The 18,788-nt window shown below is 40.2% G+C and overlaps 3 protein-coding genes across 3 annotated transcripts; all 3 read right to left on the bottom strand.

Annotated features, from left to right (window-relative positions):
• Positions 1-511: 511 nt before the first annotated feature.
• On the bottom strand, positions 512-4,941 carry LOC1279695 (ionotropic receptor 25a). Its single transcript, XM_319463.5, has 10 exons — positions 4,397-4,941; positions 4,140-4,289; positions 3,807-4,012; positions 3,415-3,679; positions 3,099-3,336; positions 2,655-3,015; positions 1,988-2,580; positions 1,679-1,864; positions 1,266-1,595; positions 512-1,202 (listed from the first exon to the last, which is right to left on the bottom strand). Exons 1-10 carry the CDS (start codon positions 4,500-4,502, stop codon positions 797-799), a joined length of 2,841 nt encoding a protein of 946 aa, XP_319463.5. The 5' UTR covers positions 4,503-4,941; the 3' UTR covers positions 512-796.
• Positions 4,942-5,054: 113 nt separating this feature from the next.
• On the bottom strand, positions 5,055-9,053 carry LOC1279696 (phosphatidylinositol 3-kinase catalytic subunit type 3). Its single transcript, XM_061660929.1, has 14 exons — positions 8,844-9,053; positions 8,581-8,769; positions 8,345-8,504; positions 8,132-8,281; positions 7,836-7,958; positions 7,662-7,757; positions 7,508-7,593; positions 7,172-7,435; positions 7,014-7,116; positions 6,848-6,947; positions 6,557-6,790; positions 6,202-6,484; positions 5,665-6,023; positions 5,055-5,579 (listed from the first exon to the last, which is right to left on the bottom strand). Exons 1-14 carry the CDS (start codon positions 8,903-8,905, stop codon positions 5,134-5,136), a joined length of 2,655 nt encoding a protein of 884 aa, XP_061516913.1. The 5' UTR covers positions 8,906-9,053; the 3' UTR covers positions 5,055-5,133.
• A 6,622-nt stretch (positions 9,054-15,675) lies between these two features.
• Positions 15,676-18,739, bottom strand: LOC1279697 (PP2C-like domain-containing protein CG9801). Its single transcript, XM_061655494.1, has 5 exons — positions 18,196-18,739; positions 17,563-18,128; positions 17,379-17,462; positions 17,099-17,314; positions 15,676-17,027 (listed from the first exon to the last, which is right to left on the bottom strand). The coding sequence occupies exons 1-5, from the start codon at positions 18,327-18,329 to the stop codon at positions 16,060-16,062; spliced, it is 1,968 nt and encodes a 655-aa protein (XP_061511478.1). The 5' UTR covers positions 18,330-18,739; the 3' UTR covers positions 15,676-16,059.
• Between the last annotated feature and the right edge of the window lie 49 nt (positions 18,740-18,788).

The following is an 18,788-nucleotide window of genomic DNA, read 5'->3' on the forward strand; positions in this document are numbered from 1 at the left end:
TTGTAAGTTAGATAGGCTTTAGCTCCAATGGAGTTCTTTCGCCTCTTAACATTTCCCCCTTGGGAGAAATTCTCCACCGGTTGAAAACCGCTGATTTAAAGCTACGCAATTTTGGGCAACGGTAATTGATGGATAACCTATGGATTGTAACGGGGATCCTTTAGCGGTCCTGAACGTGTTGCTACTCGAAATCGTTCTCCGCCATTTTTTCCGCCTTAGCCAGCTCCCGGAGAAAGGCCGCTTCGAGTCCCGGAGAAGACCAAATCCTACAGCGCCTAAATATTGTTTTAACGTAATTACATATCTTATATTTGGCATTACGACTTACACAAGAGGCGAAAGAACTCCGTTGGAGCCAAAGCCTCTCTAAACTGTTCATACAACAACAACAATTACGACTTACGCGATCATGCCGGCATTCCTATAAAGCTTTCGTGACTTATTTGCAAGTACCACGCAGCCGAATAGTCAGTCAGGATCAGGTGTAAATAAACGTTCAAGCCTCTAAACATTTAAATTCCGCGGAAACAACAGTTACCATTTGTATTTATTATTGCAATTTCATTTAATTTTTAGCGTTTTGTTGCATAATTCAAAGAATTGCTCAAAATGCACAAATCGTTATATAAGATTGGTAAAGATAGTTACATATATATCCCCATTAAATTCATATCATACGTTAAAATTAAAAAAATACAGTTCATAACTATCCGTAGTCGTACTAATGCTCGTAAATCTTACGAGGCATTAGTATGTATTCGTTGTACTTCCAAAGCGCAGTCAAAAACGCATTACTTTAGAAGCGAGGTTGAAACTTGCTCAAATTCGGCATCAAGGTACGTGTTCGGAGGTTTTGATAATTGTGACCTTTTGTTGAGTCTTTTAACGAATCTTGCTTCATAAGCTTACCAGCGGGACGGACATTTTTTACTATTGTTCCACCGTGTTGCTGGTCCGTTGATTCGGCAACATCGATCACTTTGGAGTTGTTTCGATACTTGTAATACCAAAACTCAAACAATAACGTAATGCACGCCATCCCTATCCCCACAAATATTACGATGAATACGCCTCCGATGTTTTGTATCGAGATGCCATCCGACTGGTCATCTGGCTTTTCGCACTTGTTTTGTACGTCATCATTCTTCCACCATTGTTCTTTCAACTTTTCCAGCTCGCGTCGGTTCAGTAGCATCAGTATACTAAACAGCGAAGAGAAGTGTAGGTTAGAAAACGCAAAAAGGAATAATAAAATTAATACGTACGCATTATTAAATTGATCCTTCAGCGGTGATCCTTGCTGGACGGCGATCGCGTACGGTTTGCGAGAAAACTCTTCGCCAACCATCTGTAAATCGCAATTTGTCAACACTTGGTAGCGTATGTCGGTTGCGTCGCCCAGAAATGCGAATCCAGAGGCAGATGTCGAATTTCGTATGCGCTGTACGGCTTCTTCGAGACTGTTCGGTAAACCTGCCTCAAGCATGGCTTGCCACATCTTTGTGTATTTATCGCTGACCGGATAGTCCCAGACAGCTAGCTTCGATCGCTCAACCGCCGTCAGAGAGTCATTGAGCGACATCTCCTTCCAAATCCTGCGTTTGCCAGAAAGTAGTAAAATAAGTAAGCAACATGATCATATCCTTTGATACTTGCGCCGGTATATGGCACTTCTTACTCGTAGAATTTAGCTTCAATGTCAGCCATTCGCTGGAAGTACGTCATAGCCGATGATCCATTCAGTGGAGCATACAGAATTTTGTACTGCTTTGATAAATCATCCAGCGATTCAACCGGCGTGTCTAGTCGGGATACAGTCAAGAAAGCTGCCAAATTAGCCGTATACGAGGCAATGATGATAAATCTGTTGAATAATGACATAATGATAGAAATGCAATGATAATTACACCTACTGTGTAACCACGCGGGTGGAAACGGCACACAATGGAAACATAATTTTCCTTCTATCAATACTGCTACTACTTACCCAAACAACCACCATGTGGCAGCGACTAAGCGACCGGACAAATTTTTGGGTGCTTCTCCGCCACCTTGCGGTGTCAACGATGTCATGCAGAACCACAGACATTCTTTAATATTGAACTCCCGTTTTTCGTCGTCGTTCTTGTACTTCTCTCGATTATTCTGGTAGCTGTATGGACTATAGCGGTCAAAAATCCACATCAGAAAGCTGGTAAAGAAGTAGGCAGCCAAAATGCAGAGCCACACATTCGTTTCCAGCACGGTTAAAAATTTAAACAGCGAACTCGGCGTGCTTGGCAATTGCATCATAATACTAATCCCAACTAGATCATAGTACGGGACGGTAAAGTCTATAACTGTTTCCCGCTCGGCCATTACAGACATCGAGCCGAGTCCGATATCTGCTTGCTTGTCGATCAGCTTCCGTACGATACCATTCCACTCGCCGTTTTCATTCATGTTGCCAAACTTTCCGTCCTCCACTTCGCGTATTTCATAGTCAAATTCGACGATCTCGGCAATTTTGTTGAGCAGATCGATGCAGTATCCCTTGAAGCCCTTTGGTGCCGTTGGGTCTCGCATTATGAATGGCGCTTGCTGAAATAAACGGGGTTTACGCTGGTTAACATTGTTGTCGCTTACAATATATTATCTTATCCACTCGCACTTACCACAACCGTATAGACACGATAAACAACATCGGCAGTAAGATTTTTTATTTCCGCCTCATTTGCTACATTTATCGGTGCATTTAAGCTCGCTTCCCATGTTCCGAGACTGCGCGTATTAACGGATGCGCCGCTACGGATGGAAACGGCGTTAATGTCCATATCAAACTTCATGTAAGTGTTACCGTTGAATTGCATTTTTCCGCCTTTTGGTATTTCAAACGGTCCGAAAGTGGTTGGCTCGGTCACCTCAATGAAAGCCGTTTTAAGGTCGATTGTGTGATTTGGTGTGTTTGTCCCGTCGTAATCCTCACACGTGATGTATTTCATGTTTGATGGCCAGGATCCGGACTGCAAAATATTTCTAGCAAATGAAAGAAAATAATTTAAAAAAAAACTCAGTTCAGCATCTAATGCTAGCCAACCATATAAAGCTTGATATATTACTTAATTGCAATTAACGCGCGCAGTGTCAGGTCGAAGTAGAAAAATCCGGTAATTTGAGGCTCCTGCTTAAGATTGTATGTTGTGCGTATACTGCCCAATCGATCTTTGCTTGAACTATCAGACATCGGACGAAGAAACATGATAGTGGCATTTTCAACATTGCACGTTAGATCCTTTTGCTCTTGCGTTATTACATGCCAGGCAAAGTTACGTTCAAAATACTCATTTTTAGCCGATTCTGTGAAAACAAGTGACCAAAACAAGAATAGCGTTAATTAAAACGCGCACCTCCGACGACAACTACTAACCCACTTACCCAATACTTGCTTGATCGATGCTAAAGAACCTAGTATAAAGAAATTGTTTATGTCCAAATTGCGAAGCTTTTCAATCTGGCTGGCTCTATCGCGATCGTCAGCAATGGTGGTGATGACGTGGCGCGTGGGTATATTTTGTAGTAAAGCTTTATATTTGTGATCCATTACGAATGTGTTGTCGTACAGAATTGCAGCATTCGTTATGTTCATGTAAATGATGATAGACCGAATCACTTGCGGAATCATATCAGCCGGGGGCATAACCTTCATGGATAAAGAATGTTGAATCATAACGTTCTGGCTTCATTTCATAACGATTTTGATTGCAGCCTAAGCAAGGCACTGAAAACTACCATTGCAACCGCACCCTGCAGAAGACATAATGATTTACCTGAAGCAAATAGCCACGTTTGGTTGGCGTCAAGTCTCTCCACTGGCGTAAATCTCCTTCCTGTCCAAACGAAGCCGATACGGTTGGTATGCCAAGTGCCAGACTGAACGATTTCACCGTTTCCGATGATACTCCAGTCAGCGTGGTATCCAGTAGTAAGTGTGGCGGTCGATTTTCGCTCAAAGACTGGCCATACTTCGAGCACACTTTCTCATTTACCAAATTAGACATTGAAAAGGTAAAAATCACACACAATTAAATAGTACGTTTTGTAACCTTAAGCAGTAACACCAGAGAGATAACAACAACGACATAAGTGTTCATAGTTCTTACGCGCTTGTAGCAGATCCTTGGAGTCGGTGCGGTTCCCTTCTACGTACATCATATCAACGGACAGCCCCAGTTGAGGATTCTTTTTAACATAGTTCAGTGCGACTTCAACAGCAACATTAGCCAAATTGTTATCGACCTCATTGACAAACACTGGTAATAAAGTGAAATTTACGTTTTAAAATAATTTGAGCTTTTTCTAATGTTCACAACAATCTCTACTTCCAGCGCAAAAGGAGTTAATTAATGAAAATGCTTACATATATTAATATTTTGGGTAGTTTGTCCCATGATCGCTATAATTGCATATGATGCAAGCTGAATAGGTATTAAAACCAGCCAACGCCTTCCGTTCCTAGGATCCATGATATTTTTGTAATACACACATATACCCAAGCCGAACAGTATAGCGGAATCGGTCTATAAGCGACGGTCGGTTCCCGACATACTGATATGAAAAGCCTTTTACTACAATCATCTTTCTCATGAAAAGGATCTGTTGTTGCAAAGCGTTACCGAGGAGATCCTAGGTATACCTAGGGATGATGAATGCGATGGTACATTTGGTTCGCACAAGTGCATGCGCAAATATATCGATTCGTTTAAGATCATTGTCACACGTGTACTTACGTGATTGTGAATGTATCTATATGAATCAGACTGACATATTTCGATTTTGCTTACATGCATGCATTAACTCAATAAATATTTCAATGAAGTTCGATTTAAATATAACAAGTAAATAATAATCAGTGGAATGGTTAGATGTTCATGTACAAACGAATGCCATTGAAAAGCAATCTTTTTCATCGAATGATAATTAAATCAATCTGTGTTAGATGCAAAACCCTGACGAAATGACCGAAATTGAATTATGTATTTCTTTCTTACGGTCCTTTCTCAGATAAGACTGGATTATTTAGAAACTCAAAATAAATTTGTATTTAAATCGTTTTAGATGATACATAAAAAACAGCCACATATTGTAACACCATGGTTACTTTCGCCAGTACTGAGCTAACTTGTGTATTTGTTCTACCAAGGCAGGCATTACGGCCGTTATGGAGATATCCAATAGATTTTGCAAATGCTGTACAGCTTCCTCATCGGATAAATCGAGTCGAAGATTATCCTCCACCTTTTTAACTGACTTATCCGGCTCTAATGCAATGTCGGGGACGGATGCATCAACCATCAACCCAAACAGATTGAGCATTACATTTGCATGACGACGCAAATGCAGGAATGCAGTGTAACACAGTTTCCGAAAGGTATTGTAATATTCTGAGTTAATTCCACCCATCGCCTCGACCATCTCCTTGCTCAGCTTCATCGGTGGAGGCATAGGTTTCGGGTCACGGCCTAGTATATATCCAAAATCGATATGAAACAATTTTCCGCTGGACGTTAACAACAGGTTATCCAGATGCCGATCTCCAATTCCTGTAATTTAATCAAATAATTAAATACGATGCAACATTTTCCAGAGACGTTTATCACAATACTATCCTTCGGACGACACACTTACCCAGCAGATACGTTATTACGCAATATCCTGCACAGCTTTTAATGTACGTGTCCATTATCTCTGGCATGATACCAAATGGGCCCGTTTCGCAAGGATTAAATTTACGGAAGTAGTTATGAATGCTTCCTTCCGTATTGAGCACCTCAGCCACCGTTACCGAATCAATGTACTGCATAAATCCGTGTTTAGAACTGGTTGCCAGTACGCGATATGGGGTTAGCTTTAGGTCAAGATTTTCCTTCTGCAGCAACTTGTCCATTAGTGTGATCATCTGCAAAATAAGTTGATCCTGTCGAAGATCGTCTCCGTGCTTAAAGATTGCCACATAATCCGTTCCGCTGGTGGTGCGGAAGGTTAATCTAAATTGAATAATTAAAAAAATCGATGATACTTATATTGTAAACATACTTGTGACGACAATCTATGCTATTCCATACAGCAAATAAGGTAAAATTGAAGGGAAAATGCAAAAATAGCTAACAATTCCAAGCGGGCACATATATCGAATGTTTTTGAATATTTATACATTGTACTTACTTTGACGGCATTAAGGCACTTTTAAACAAAGACACCTTTTCGGCCGCGATTCCTGTTATTTGGATGCTGGGATCTAATGGAAAGACTATGGGACCAAAATTGTTAAAGTTGAACTTTGTAACGTTGGAAGAGCTTGACTCAGCCAGAAACTGCTGGAATTTTTCGGTCTTGCGTTTTCTATTGCCCGACTCTTTTGCAACTATCTTCACTAAAGTTACCAATCGATCCACAAAGTGTTGCTGCTCTTTCAATTGCGCGTGTGTTGCTTTCATTTCTGGAGTGCCTGTAAAATATAAGTGTAAACATGAACATATGCACATCATTACCAAAACACTCACGTATCCACTCAAATCACCTTTATACAAGCAGTTCAAAAACATCCGCAAAACATTGGAGTACATTTTGCTTATTTTAAGATCCTTTTTGCTGCTTCGTTCGTCCTCGCATTCTATCGTCAAATACCAGTACAGATAATTGGCGAGAGTTGGATTTTGACACGCCCGGTCAACAAGAAAATTTGCCAAATTGTTGACACTACTACACTGATATCGATTGTTTATCACTTCTTCGACGTTATTGTCAGAGATACCTGCAATATGGATTAAAGTTGTGCATATATATCAAGATGCATCTCATATTAATTTACCTGTGCTATCTGGTTGTAGATCATCGAATTGAGCGTCTGTTGGTTCCTCGTAAGATTGAAAAATCTCCTTTCCTTCGGTTGGTGAACGAGTAGCAGAGTTCTATGGAACATAGACAATCATTTAATAAGCTATCCTATAATCAAGCATTTTCGGAATTGTACATACACTGGACTCATCAAATGGCTCGTATTTTAAGGCTTGTACAAGTTGTAGCAAATACAAAAGTAGATATTCATCGGAAGCTTCATTGAGACGAGTGATCGCGTACCTGAAGGAAAGAGATTTTCAGTTGAAGTACACAGTAATACTCTTACTCTCTATACCATCTAACGATGGGATGGCGGAATGTAGAATTCAACAATTCTAGAGCGTCTTCCACATCCATGGGGGACCAACTTTCAAGTAATGCTAGAGCCTGTCGCACTTCAGCAGCGGTTTCCCAGTTTACACATTTTAAAAATTTGGTTAACGCTTTCTTATGACTGCTAAGGTAGAAACGATACTTCCAGATTATATCTTGTTCCTCGCTACTTAAAGGATAGGTAGAGGAGTATCGATACACGATCGAGTTTAATGTATCCCGGACTCTGCAAAATCAAACAATAGGCAAATTTAAGATTATGTATAATTATATCATAAGAAACGGGAAAACTTTATACATTGCATTAGGCTTAACATCTCTATCGGATGTTCCAGAACGGTCCGATCTGGAAAGTCTATGGTGTTTGCGTTCAACAAGGTTTTCCTGTGCCATTTTTGAACAAAAGAAAACATTATTTTTTATCCAAGCGCAATCGACTGATCGACCTTTACCTGATGAATTTCGCAATCTGGAACCACTACTATTTTTGGCTTCGCAATAAATGTTACCACGGAGTTTGAATTTTTCTCCAGGTGAATCACGGAATACTGTTTTTGGCCAACAACAAAAGCAACGAAATAGGGATTACTTTTCGTCCCCTAATGTTACTGGAGCAAGATACTTACTAGTTTTTCATGGATGTATACCTGTGGAAATTCCACCATCAGGTAAAGGAACTGGGAATTACGTTTCTCCATTTCATTTATAACCTCAAGTTCGCGGAAAGTAAGACGATCGAGCCAATCAATCTGCCATAGTGTTTGTTAAAAAAATAAAAATAAACATTATAAATACGCCTGTGCTACAAATGATCTTCTTCTTTTAGGCTCAACGACCGTTGTCGGTCAAGGCTTGCCTGTACCACTACTTGTGGGCTTGGGTTTCAGTGACTTATAACAACAAATGATGCACATAAAAATACCTTTTCCATCTGGCCATTTCTGTGTTTCTTTGCGAGTTTGGATAATCGTTGCATTTGATGAACGCCGGTAGTGATAGCCTTGCCAGGGGTTATTGAATTACATGCTCCATCCGGTTCCATCTGAGGCCACACTTTCAGATCGTACAAACCCTAAAAATATAGAATATGTTGTTGAAACTAGGCAATTATTAAAATTAAACTCTTTCTCTTTACCTGACGGAAGAGACCGTTTGTGCTAAAAAACGATATTGACGTTCCACCTACAACTGTTAACTGTTCTCTTCCTCCTGCACAATCGTAGATGGTTAATCCAAGTACTGCTGTGCGAGAAATATCAGTGAAGCGCATAGGTAAGGTAACCCATTCATTCCAGCTGTAATTATTTGTAGAAATCAATTATTATTCACTGCTCAGTTCCAATTTGGTGTCAAATATTTGCAGCAACAAACCTCCATCGCGTTGTGAAATGTTTGTGGGATGTGCACACTGGCAATCCCACTGGTTCTCCGTTATCAAAGATTTGCAATTTCACTTTCAGTGGCGGCGTTTTCTCCGTATACATTCCGGAGAACTTTAGCAACGGTTGTTCGATCAGCTTCTCATATGAATATCCTACATTTTCTCCCTCCAGTGTTCCGCTGGAAACATATATACATAAGTGTATTCTAACTCCAAATCAAATAAGAACAATCGAGGGTACGAACAAACTTACATTTTGATGGAAATTTTTTGGAGTAAAGAAGAACTACCAATGTATCGTAAAGCGCTTTCCATATTTACTGTGACCACACTGTTATCTATGAGATTTTTTTCTAGAGTAACGCAATACTTTCCAGCATATGTTCACAACAATGATGTTTTACCAAAATGCACCTCGATGTCATTTGGTTTGTTTATGATTAAGGTATTTGGTACGTTGGACAAGGCGAGGGTTTTTGACGTTCAAAAATCGCTGCATCTCGCTCATTTTCTCTACCCTTGCTTTACTTGCCTACAGTGTCCCCCGTCATGCAATGCGAGGGTTTTTGAGGTATCTCTCACTCTAATTCTTTTAGTTGTCTCGTATCCGCCTAGAGCAGTTCGGTCGAGCCATGCTTTCAGGCCCCTTCCCACTGAACTTCTTCCTACCTCGTTAATCATTACAGGGGTTGTGAGTACCCAAGCTTTCGACCACGCTGGTTCTCGCTGGTCGTTATCCCCGAAAAGACCAGCGAAAACCGGCGTGGTCGGGAGCTTGGGTAATTATGGCTCTGTGGACTGCTATTGTTTTTTTGGGCTTATTTTGGTGTTTCGGTTGCAGATGCGTCGGATTATGTTAAGTTTTTTTCTGGTCTTGTTTTTAAGTTCTTCAATTTGTTTTTTGAACTTAAAATTTTCGTCTATCCATGCTCCGAGGTATTCATACATTGTTACTTTTTCGATATTGGTGTTATTTATTTTTAGCGTTATTGAGTGCTCATTTTTTCCAAAAACGGTTCATCGGTAGTTTTAGTTTATTAACTTCTTCTATCAATATATTTAGTGTTTTTTTTTAATTTTGTTTGTAGTTCTTGGGCAGTTTTGGCATTTTGTATTATGATGAACTCATCTACTTATTGTACCAAAGCGCCACAGATTACGCTTACAACTCATCATTATATTGCTGTCCTTTTCTTGCAATGTGTTTCGACAAGTTTCATCTCATCATGACCTATCCCAAGCGCCACAGATTAAGCTTAAACGACTGGAAAATTGAATATCCATAGAAAAAAAAAAATGAAAGCTCCACAGCTTCATTGGTTTTATCAATAGATGGCGTATTACAACTCATCATTATATTGCTATCCATTTCTTGCAATGTGTTTCGACAAGTTTCATCTTATCATGACTTATATAGCCTTCTAACTTTCTGAGCAAAAATCTATATGAATGGTCGTGTGGTAAGATACGTGGGTATCAACCCCAAGCGCTACAGATTAAGCTTAAACGACTGGAAAATTGAATATCCATAGAAAAAAAATGAAAGCTCCACACAGCTTCATTGGTTTGATCAATAGATGGCGTATTACAACTCATCATTATATTGCTATCCTTTTCTTGCAATGTGTTTCGACAAGTTTAATCTTATCATGACTTATATAGCCTTCTAACTTTCTGAGCAAAAATCTATATGAATGGTCGTGTGGTAAGATACGTGGGTATCAACCCCAAGCGCTACAGATTAAGCTTAAACGACTGGAAAATTGAATATCCATAGAAAAAAAATGAAAGCTCCACACAGCTTCATTGGTTTGATCAATAGATGGCGTATTACAACTCATCATTATATTGCTATCCTTTTCTTGCAATGTGTTTCGACAAGTTTAATCTTATCATGACCTATTATAAAGCCTTCTAACTTTCTGAGCAAAAATCCATATCAATGGTCGTGTGGTCAGATACGTGGGTATCAACATCAACGACCATTACTCAAATCTCACTTGCTTCAGTGCTGGTGGTTTCCGTTGGAGTTTAGTATTTAAACAATCGTATCGCCGTTCTAGTTCTAGCGATGCATAACTTCAATGCGAAACTATACAACAGTACAGAGGAAATGAGAAAGCTCTCCTCCAAGCGATGAAACTCAACTGGTTGGGGTATCCAACCAACAGAGAGCGCCACCAGCTTTTTCGCTATTTTTAGAATGCATGAGTCGTTTGCCGTCTGCTAAACGAAGTCTTTCTATATTCCGTTTAGGTAGAGAACTTGAGTCGTTTAGAAGCCGTTTAGTGGTCGTTTAGTGAATTTGTGGCACTTGGGATATAGCCTTCTAACTTGCCGAGCAAAAATCTATATGAATGGTCGTGTGGGTCAGATACGTGGATATCAACACCATCGGCCATTACTAAAATCCCACTTGCCTAAGTGGTAGTAGATTACATTGGAGCTTAGTATGTAAATAATCGTATCGCCGTTCTAGTTCTAGCGATGCATAATTTCAATGCGAAACCATACAACAGTACAGAGGGAATGAGAAAGCTCTCCTCCAAGCGAGGAAGCTCCACTGGACATCCCACCAACAGATGGCGCCACCAGCTTTTTCGCTATTTTTAGAATGCATGAGTCGTTTGCCGTCTGCTAAACGAAGTCGTTTTATATTCCGTCTAGTTTGAGAGCTTAAATCGTTTATAACCCGTTTAGTGGTCATAGTGAATTTGTGGCACTTGGGATGCATTTGATAGATCCACATATATGTTTCCGGTCAGGGCTTTATTTCGTTTGTTGTTGTTTATTTCATTTACTAAGTAGGTGATGCATTGGTTTATCGAATGGTTTGCTCCAAATCCAAGAGAAGTTATTGGTATTACCTTTTTCATAGCACATGTTTATGTTTATGTTTATATTTATTTGTCTATCGATGGACAGTAATGCCCTCTCGAACCATTCTAGCAATGTTTTACAATGAGTGTTTTACAATGTATTACAATAACATAGAACATAAAAATGTGCACTATGGAACCAAATTTAACACAGAAACACGATCATTAAACTCAGTTGGCGAAATCCTCGGCTCAAAAGCGTCGCTGACGGCGTTGAAAGCGCGGCACATGAGTAGGAACGGGTCAGAGGAGCCAAATTGCGTTCTACGGTCGTCGAGGGCCAACATTGCCCGAGTCCGGAGCGGCCTGGCAGGAACGTACAGGTTGATGGCAGCCAGTAGTGACGGAGAGTCAATACGGCCGTCGAGAAGTCCCGTGATGAACGACAACCTGGCTTTTCGTATTCGCTCACTTAGGGTAGGTAACCCAAGTAGTAAACACCTAGTCCGGTAATCGAGCCTTTGGTTCCATGAGCGAAGTGCAAATCGTGTAATTTTGCGCTGGATTGATTCCAATCGAGCTAACGGACGCGCTGCAGTTGGCCACCATACGATATTTGCATATTCCATCAACGACCGGATAAGTGAGCAATAGAGCGCCTTGGAGCAAGGTATATCATTAAGCTCGCGAGTCATATTGATAACTAGTCCTAGCATTCTATTGCTGGTGGCTACTACATGATCCAGCTGATCCTTAAATGATAGTTTTGTATCGAGCAAAACGCCTAGATCTTTGACACATTGTTTTCGCGCCAAGGACTGTGCATCAAGCGCATATTCATATAATGATGGGCGGCGAGAACGACTGAAAGTGATGGCTTCGCATTTATATGTGCATAGGGTTAAAGCATTACGGTTGCACCAACACTGGAACTCATGCAAGGAAGTTTGCAGTCGGGCGTGGTCTTCTGGTTCACGAATAACACGAAAAATTTTCGCGTCATCTGCGTACAGTAGATGATTATCAGCCGGAAGGATCAACGCGTAGTTGATGAAAAGAGGGAACAGCAAAGGACCCAGGTTGCTGCCCTGCGGGACTCCAGAAGATGCATGCACTGGACTTGACATGTACGGGCCTAACTTTACAGAATATTGACGATCTGTAAGGTACGATCTAAGCCACATTATCATAGGGTTTGGGAGACCAAGTAAGTCGAGTTTCGCTAGCAAGATGGAGTGCGATACACTGTCGAATGCTGCCTTGATATCCGTATAAATAGCATCTAGATGTAAACCGGTATCGATAGATTTATGGCATTTGCTAACAAATTCTAGAAGATTAGTTGTTGTAGATTGCCTGGGTACAAAACCATGTTGATTCACACTAATATAGTTGCAGGCCGAGGCCAACAATGGCTCGTAGATTAGCATTTAACACCTATGCACACTCTCTGAGTCATTCATGTAGTATTTTTTTTAACACCGCCATATTTATTATTTTTGTTCGTGTAGGGAGTAGTGAGATCGGTCTATAGTTTTTTTTTTGTATCGTTAATGTCTTTTCCCGGTTTGGGTATCGTTATCACTTTGTTTTTCTTATAATTTTTTAAATTTATTTTGCCCTTCTTCCACATTTCGTTTGCTTGCGCTATCATTACACTACGGGATTCTGCATTAATGTTTTTTTTTTTAATTTCATATGAAATGTTGTCAGAACCGGGGTCTGAATTTTCTTTTCTTTTTGAACAATTGTTGCGATATCTTCATTTAGTATGTACTCTGGCGTTGGTATGTTTTTGTATAAATTTGTATCCCCTTTTGTGTTATTTTTTAAATTGTCGTTCAGGAATTTATTTGAATTCTCCATGTGACTTTCAATTATATTTTCTTTTCTGCTGCTCTCTTGTTTACTTTCTATTCTATTAGTCATTTTCCATAGTTCGTCAAGGCTGGTGAGTGAGTCCATGGAATCTAGTTTTTCTTCAAAATTTGTAATTTTGTCCTAGCGTTTTTGGAGTCGGAATTGTGCTAGTGTGTTTTTTTAATTCAATCTCGTTATTCGTTGTTTTATTTTGATTAAATAACTTTCTTTTATCATTTTTTTGGTGCCATACCTTTTCGGTGGATCTGTTCCACCAGATCTTTGACTTTTTGAAGGTCATTTTTGTATTTTTTTAATAATCTGCGATATTTTTTGCATATTTAGTGGCTTGTATTGTTATCTTTTATTTTTATAGCTGTTATTTTTTTAAATGCCCTATTTTTGTAAATACGTTTTATTTTTATGGGGGTTATATTTTCTTGGATTGTCGTGAGTATTGTTTTGTGGTGAGTTGCCCCCATGTGGTGTTCCAGTACTTTTCTTTTACATTTGTCTATTAATTTTTCTATAATTATGGTAAGATCTACTGCTGTGGCTCTTTTATTGGGGTCTGTTGGTATGAATTTTATTTAATTTTCATGGAGCAGAACAAAATTGGATCCTTCGATTTCATCGATCAACATTTTACCTGTTCGGTCGTTGTAGTTTGTGGTAGAGGATGCGTAAATTAATATAATGTTTATTTGGTTTTGGATTATTGTCAGTTCTGTGATGTGTATTTCATTGTCGTATTGCCTTTGTTTAGTTTTATATTTGTGTTGTGTTGTGCTCGAAATCATTTATTTTTCCTATTTTCACATTTATTCCTCATTATCTACGAGACATATGGACGATTTAAGTGAGATTGGAACTGTTACTCACACGATTTTAATTTTCGTTATTCGCCCTTGGCGTTATGCCAAATTCAATGAAATTCGATTATATTCGATAATAGGTTCATAGAAAACCAAACTGTTTCACGGTGCATATTTTCACGGCATGTAAGGGTGCGTGAAAAATTTGACATACACACACAGGGCACACAGAGGTGGAAGGGGCCACCAAAAAAGCAGTTATATACGATCTGTGCAATGATTCGGCTATTTTGGTTTACGATTGTGTCGTTTATACAAACCGGAACATCATGCTTTAATTTAAATAAAAACCTATCACAAAAATTTCAAATATTCTTCCTCTTACTCTGTGCCACGCGTTGAAAAAGAATGATTTGAGAAATTGAAAGAAATTGGGAACAAGAAGAATAACAGTTGAATGTTATTTTTTTACCTATATGAGTTGCATCTACACACACGCTTGTGACTGATCCGGAGTGATCCGGACTGATCCGGAGTGATCCGGAGTGATCCGGAGTGATCCGGACTGATCCGGAGTGATCCGGAGTGATCCGGAGTGATCCGGAGTGATCTGGAGTGATCCGGATTGATCCAGAGTGATCCGGAGTAATCCGGAGTGATCCGGAGTGATCCGGAGTAATCCGGAGTGATCCGGAGTAATCCGGAGTGATCCGGAGTAATCCGGAGTGATCCGGAGTAATCCGGAGTGATCCGGAGTAATCCGGAGTGATCCGGAGTAATCCGGAGTGATCCGGAGTAATCCGGAGTGATCCGGAGTAATCCAGAGTGATCCGGAGTAATCCGGAGTGATCCGGAGTGATCCGGACTGATCCGGAGTCGAATCCAGTTATGATCCGGAGTCGGAGTCATATTTTGCGCACCGGAGTCGGAGTTGATCCATGACTCCGCTCCGGATTACCCATCACTACTCCCCAACACACATGAAATGTAGGACCCCGTGGGGTCAATGAGAAGGAGATGGAGGAGTGGTGAAGTGTATTTATGTTTTTGACCATTTAATTTTGTCCATCTACACAATCGCACACCAGCGCGAGCTTTTTGGCGGCTATCGTTAACCCTCAAAAACCCTCACAACGACTTTCAAAAACGCTCGCCCGCGAGGGCAATCGAACCGATTTGGAGCGTTGGCGAGCTCGCGAAACCCGGTTTTTGCCCTGCGGGCGCATTTGCATTTGGTGGCGTATTTGCGGCGCATGGGATTCCTAGGATTCCAAGCAAAGTGGGAGTATTATATACAATCAAATAAAATGACGTACACTCTACATTCAAAAGAATTCATGAAGAAAATTATTAATAAATTGTTTAACTAAATTTAAAAAAAAAATGTATAATAAAATATACATCTGTTGGTTGATAATTTCTATATTTCATGATAATAACATATCAGATGTATCCGTTTATTTTCGTTTATTAATATTCGTTCTGTAAGGAATGCAAAAATTGATCGTAAAAGTAACATACTTGCTCATTGCTGATATTGAAAACGTTGCATTATTGTTCTCGCAACACAAACATACCTTAAAAACAGGGGTTTGTTTTAGAGCCTTCATGGCACATATTTTATTACATTAATATTCTTTCTTCGTGTTGTAGCTTGTATAAAATATTAATTGCAGCAAGATTTCATTTATTTTTCTTTTAAAAAAAGTCTTAGCGCCAGCGGACAGATTTTTGTATAGTGGCAATAATTGTCGACACTAGTGGTTCAGCACGAAACACTAGTGGTTCAGCACGAAGCAGAATTCGCACAAGTAATGAAGCTTTGCGCTCTTGAATCAAATACTCTGGATGAATTGAATTCATAAATAATAAGTTTACATACTATACTATAGATAGAAAGTAATTTTGCTGCAATTTGCAAGCAAATTCACAAATTCAATATTACGAATGTGTTCGTACACTGCTAAACTGGTAATTAGATAATATGTTCAGCCGTTGGTTTATCTTCCGATCTTCGTCTGCTAACGGTATACGCGACAATCGAAGCATGATCCAGTTTTCCAGGGAGCAACGAAAATGTAGTACCATCTACCATACGCTTTCGTATCGCTTTGTGCTCGTGTGCGCTGTGTGGAACTTCCTTTCGGGTTCCGTCCGGAGAGCACACTACCTTATAATATAACTCGCGTTGCTCCAGTAGCTTGCGTTTGGCAGCCGTAATACAGGACACAAAGTCGATCAACAGCTGGCATAATTGTTTAGCATTCGTACAAGGCCGTAGTGAACCATTTATACCGTAAACGAGCAGGTCGGCTATCCTTAACAGAGTTAGAACATGTCTTTGCTGTGCTGTCACCTGAGGTAGCACTATTGCAGTGTGTGGCTTTGCAACGACATTGTTCGATCGCCTTAACACTGCCGCCGGTTCAATGAACGTTTTCGATCTAGTAACATATTTCGAGTTATAGCTTTTGTCCTGCATTCCAGCGATCGGTGGTCCTGTTTTTCGCACCGGAACAGAAATTTTTCGTTCGGCACGCGTACTAGCAGCATGATTCGCGTTTCCTTGCTCGGGATCCGATGCACCACTGCTTTGCGCTAAAGTAAGCATAGGTGCACTTTTGTTCTGTCTTTTAGGGGCTAGACCTGCTTTACTTTTCCGTTCATGTTGCTGGTTGGATGTTGGAGGTTTGCTGGTGTTGACAGCGTTACTGCTACTATTAGCAGTACTGGTAGGTTTACTACCGACCGCTTCCGCAAATTTTCCGACCACTGGATCAAAATTGTCACTGATGCCATCCGATGTAAGAAACACAATGTCTCCTTCATCGACGTATGACATAGATAGTGTGAGATTGCTCATTTCCGGTTTATCGCCATACACGGGACCTAATGCACCTAAGGCATCTCGCATATCGCGCATAAGACTAACATCATGTGAACCTACGAATAAGCGATTGCATGTTATTCACTGTTAACTACTCCGTTTAAATTTTGTTTCACTTAGCGCTTACCCATAGTTATCTCCCGTACGATATTGTTTTTCGAAAATATATACCCAAGAGAGTCTCCTACATTGCAACAGCAAACAATACTTTGGTCTGATGACTCAATGGGTAATACGATGGCGACGGTCAACGTGCTCAAGGCTCCTCCGACTTGAAGTATGTAGTTGTGTGCCTCCCAAAAGCTGCGAATCAAGCTAACAAAAATGGCTCTGGTCGAAGTTACTGTAAAATGAATGCATCAAATGTTGAAAATCAAAATACAAACTGTTACATTGCAAAACATTACCTTGGTGTATGCCAAAAATCGCAGAACTCAGATATTCTATTGCACCCTGAATTGCTGATCTCGCTGCAATCCGGGCACCTTCCCCTGTGAAATGATATCAGTAAATTTGAATCCATGTCATACAATAATCGTGTAACTCAAGAGCATACAAATATTGGAACGAAAGATGGGTATGGTCACCTACCCCAGTTCACACCATCAGCCATTGCCATTATGCAGGAATCAGCCCGGGATACGATACCAAAACAATCTGCAATCGGATCACCAACGTTTCCGGATGTGTGTAAATGTGTTTCGTACAACGATACAGATATACCGTAGGCATCTTCATTTGGACGGTTCCAGTCAGTGATGTTTGCTATAGGATCGTCACTGATTTTTTTCGTCTCCGGATTCTTCTCCCCGCTCGTCAATTGACTTGAGACAATGGAATGCTTTGCAGGAGTGAACGGAGCAAACGATTTTGAATTTGAATTTGAGTCAAATGCTGGAGAGATTTTCTTTGATTTGTCCTGTTGCGATGTCGAAGCTTGATCTTGCAGAACGTCGATGTAATCAATATCGTCTTCAATTCCTGCCGTTAGATGCGATTTGGCACGTCTCACTCCCGTGAGACCTTCGAATGGTCCTGTATAAGCAGCGTCCTTTTCCGTTTGACTTACAGCATACTGACCAATTCGTACCTCCGGCAAGTCTTCCGGCAATTTACCGCTGTAAATAGGTGCCATCGAAGCTTGCGGGTCCCATTCTCTACACACAAGCAGATAAAACGATAAATAAACGTAATAATGATTCCTTTATTACGTCTTTGACTTACCCTTCTAAATATCTGGTCATAAAGCTCCCGCCTGCCATCGAAGAACATTGCTGCGTTGGGCCCCGCTGGTCTCGTTCGGAAACGAAACTCAGTTGCCGGAAGTAAGTTGTAACCTTCTGGCGGAAAGATGGCATCGTTCTTGCTGTACGTTTTTCGCCACTTTGATAATGGTATGTGAGTTTGTACGTATTCTATTAATGACTTATCATTTTATCATCAAAGATTGCGTTAAAATGAATAGCTAACACCATCGAGTAGCTCTAGAGCTCCATTTCTTTAATTATGACATGACAATTATTTCCTTTGTTTGAAATCATTCACCATATCTTTCGCAACGCCACACGCACATATAGTGAACAGTGCACAACGCACAGCACTTTAGAAAGCGGAACAATTGTTGGATCCTAATAGTGTTATGCTATAATTTTTATTTCGACTTTCCTCGTGCGTGAACGCCTTGGACTAGCTTTTCCACTTTACCGAGCTGAAAAAAAGTGTTGACAATCGGAGCTGTCGAAATGAACAAGCAAAAATAAAAGACACACACAGATAAAAACACACACAGCCACACTCAGTACAAAAACAAAAAAAAA

Source organism: Anopheles gambiae, chromosome 3, assembly GCF_943734735.2.
Source record: "Anopheles gambiae chromosome 3, idAnoGambNW_F1_1, whole genome shotgun sequence".
Taxonomy (NCBI): domain Eukaryota; kingdom Metazoa; phylum Arthropoda; class Insecta; order Diptera; family Culicidae; genus Anopheles; species Anopheles gambiae.

Bases quoted from the DNA above. Each gene is read 5' to 3' on its own strand.
- LOC1279695 (XM_319463.5), bottom strand. From the start codon at position 4,502: ATGGATCCTAGGAACGGAAGGCGTTGGCTGGTTTTAATACCTATTCAG. The intron at 3,337-3,414 runs GTAAGTGGGTTA...TTGTTTTCACAG, and splicing joins ATCGATCAAGCAAGTATTGG to AATCGGCTAAAAATGAGTAT. The intron at 1,203-1,265 runs GTACGTATTAAT...TTCGCTGTTTAG, and splicing joins AAGGATCAATTTAATAATGC to TATACTGATGCTACTGAACC.
- LOC1279696 (XM_061660929.1), bottom strand. From the start codon at position 8,905: ATGGAAAGCGCTTTACGATACATTGGTAGTTCTTCTTTACTCCAAAAA. The intron at 8,770-8,843 runs GTAAGTTTGTTC...ATATGTTTCCAG, and splicing joins CAAAAAATTTCCATCAAAAT to CGGAACACTGGAGGGAGAAA. The intron at 6,024-6,201 runs GTAAGTACAATG...TATTCAATTTAG, and splicing joins AGTGCCTTAATGCCGTCAAA to ATTAACCTTCCGCACCACCA.
- LOC1279697 (XM_061655494.1), bottom strand. From the start codon at position 18,329: ATGCCATCTTTCCGCCAGAAGGTTACAACTTACTTCCGGCAACTGAGT. The intron at 18,129-18,195 runs GTAAGTCAAAGA...GCTTGTGTGTAG, and splicing joins ATGACCAGATATTTAGAAGG to AGAATGGGACCCGCAAGCTT. The intron at 17,028-17,098 runs GTAAGCGCTAAG...GCTTATTCGTAG, and splicing joins CGTACGGGAGATAACTATGG to GTTCACATGATGTTAGTCTT.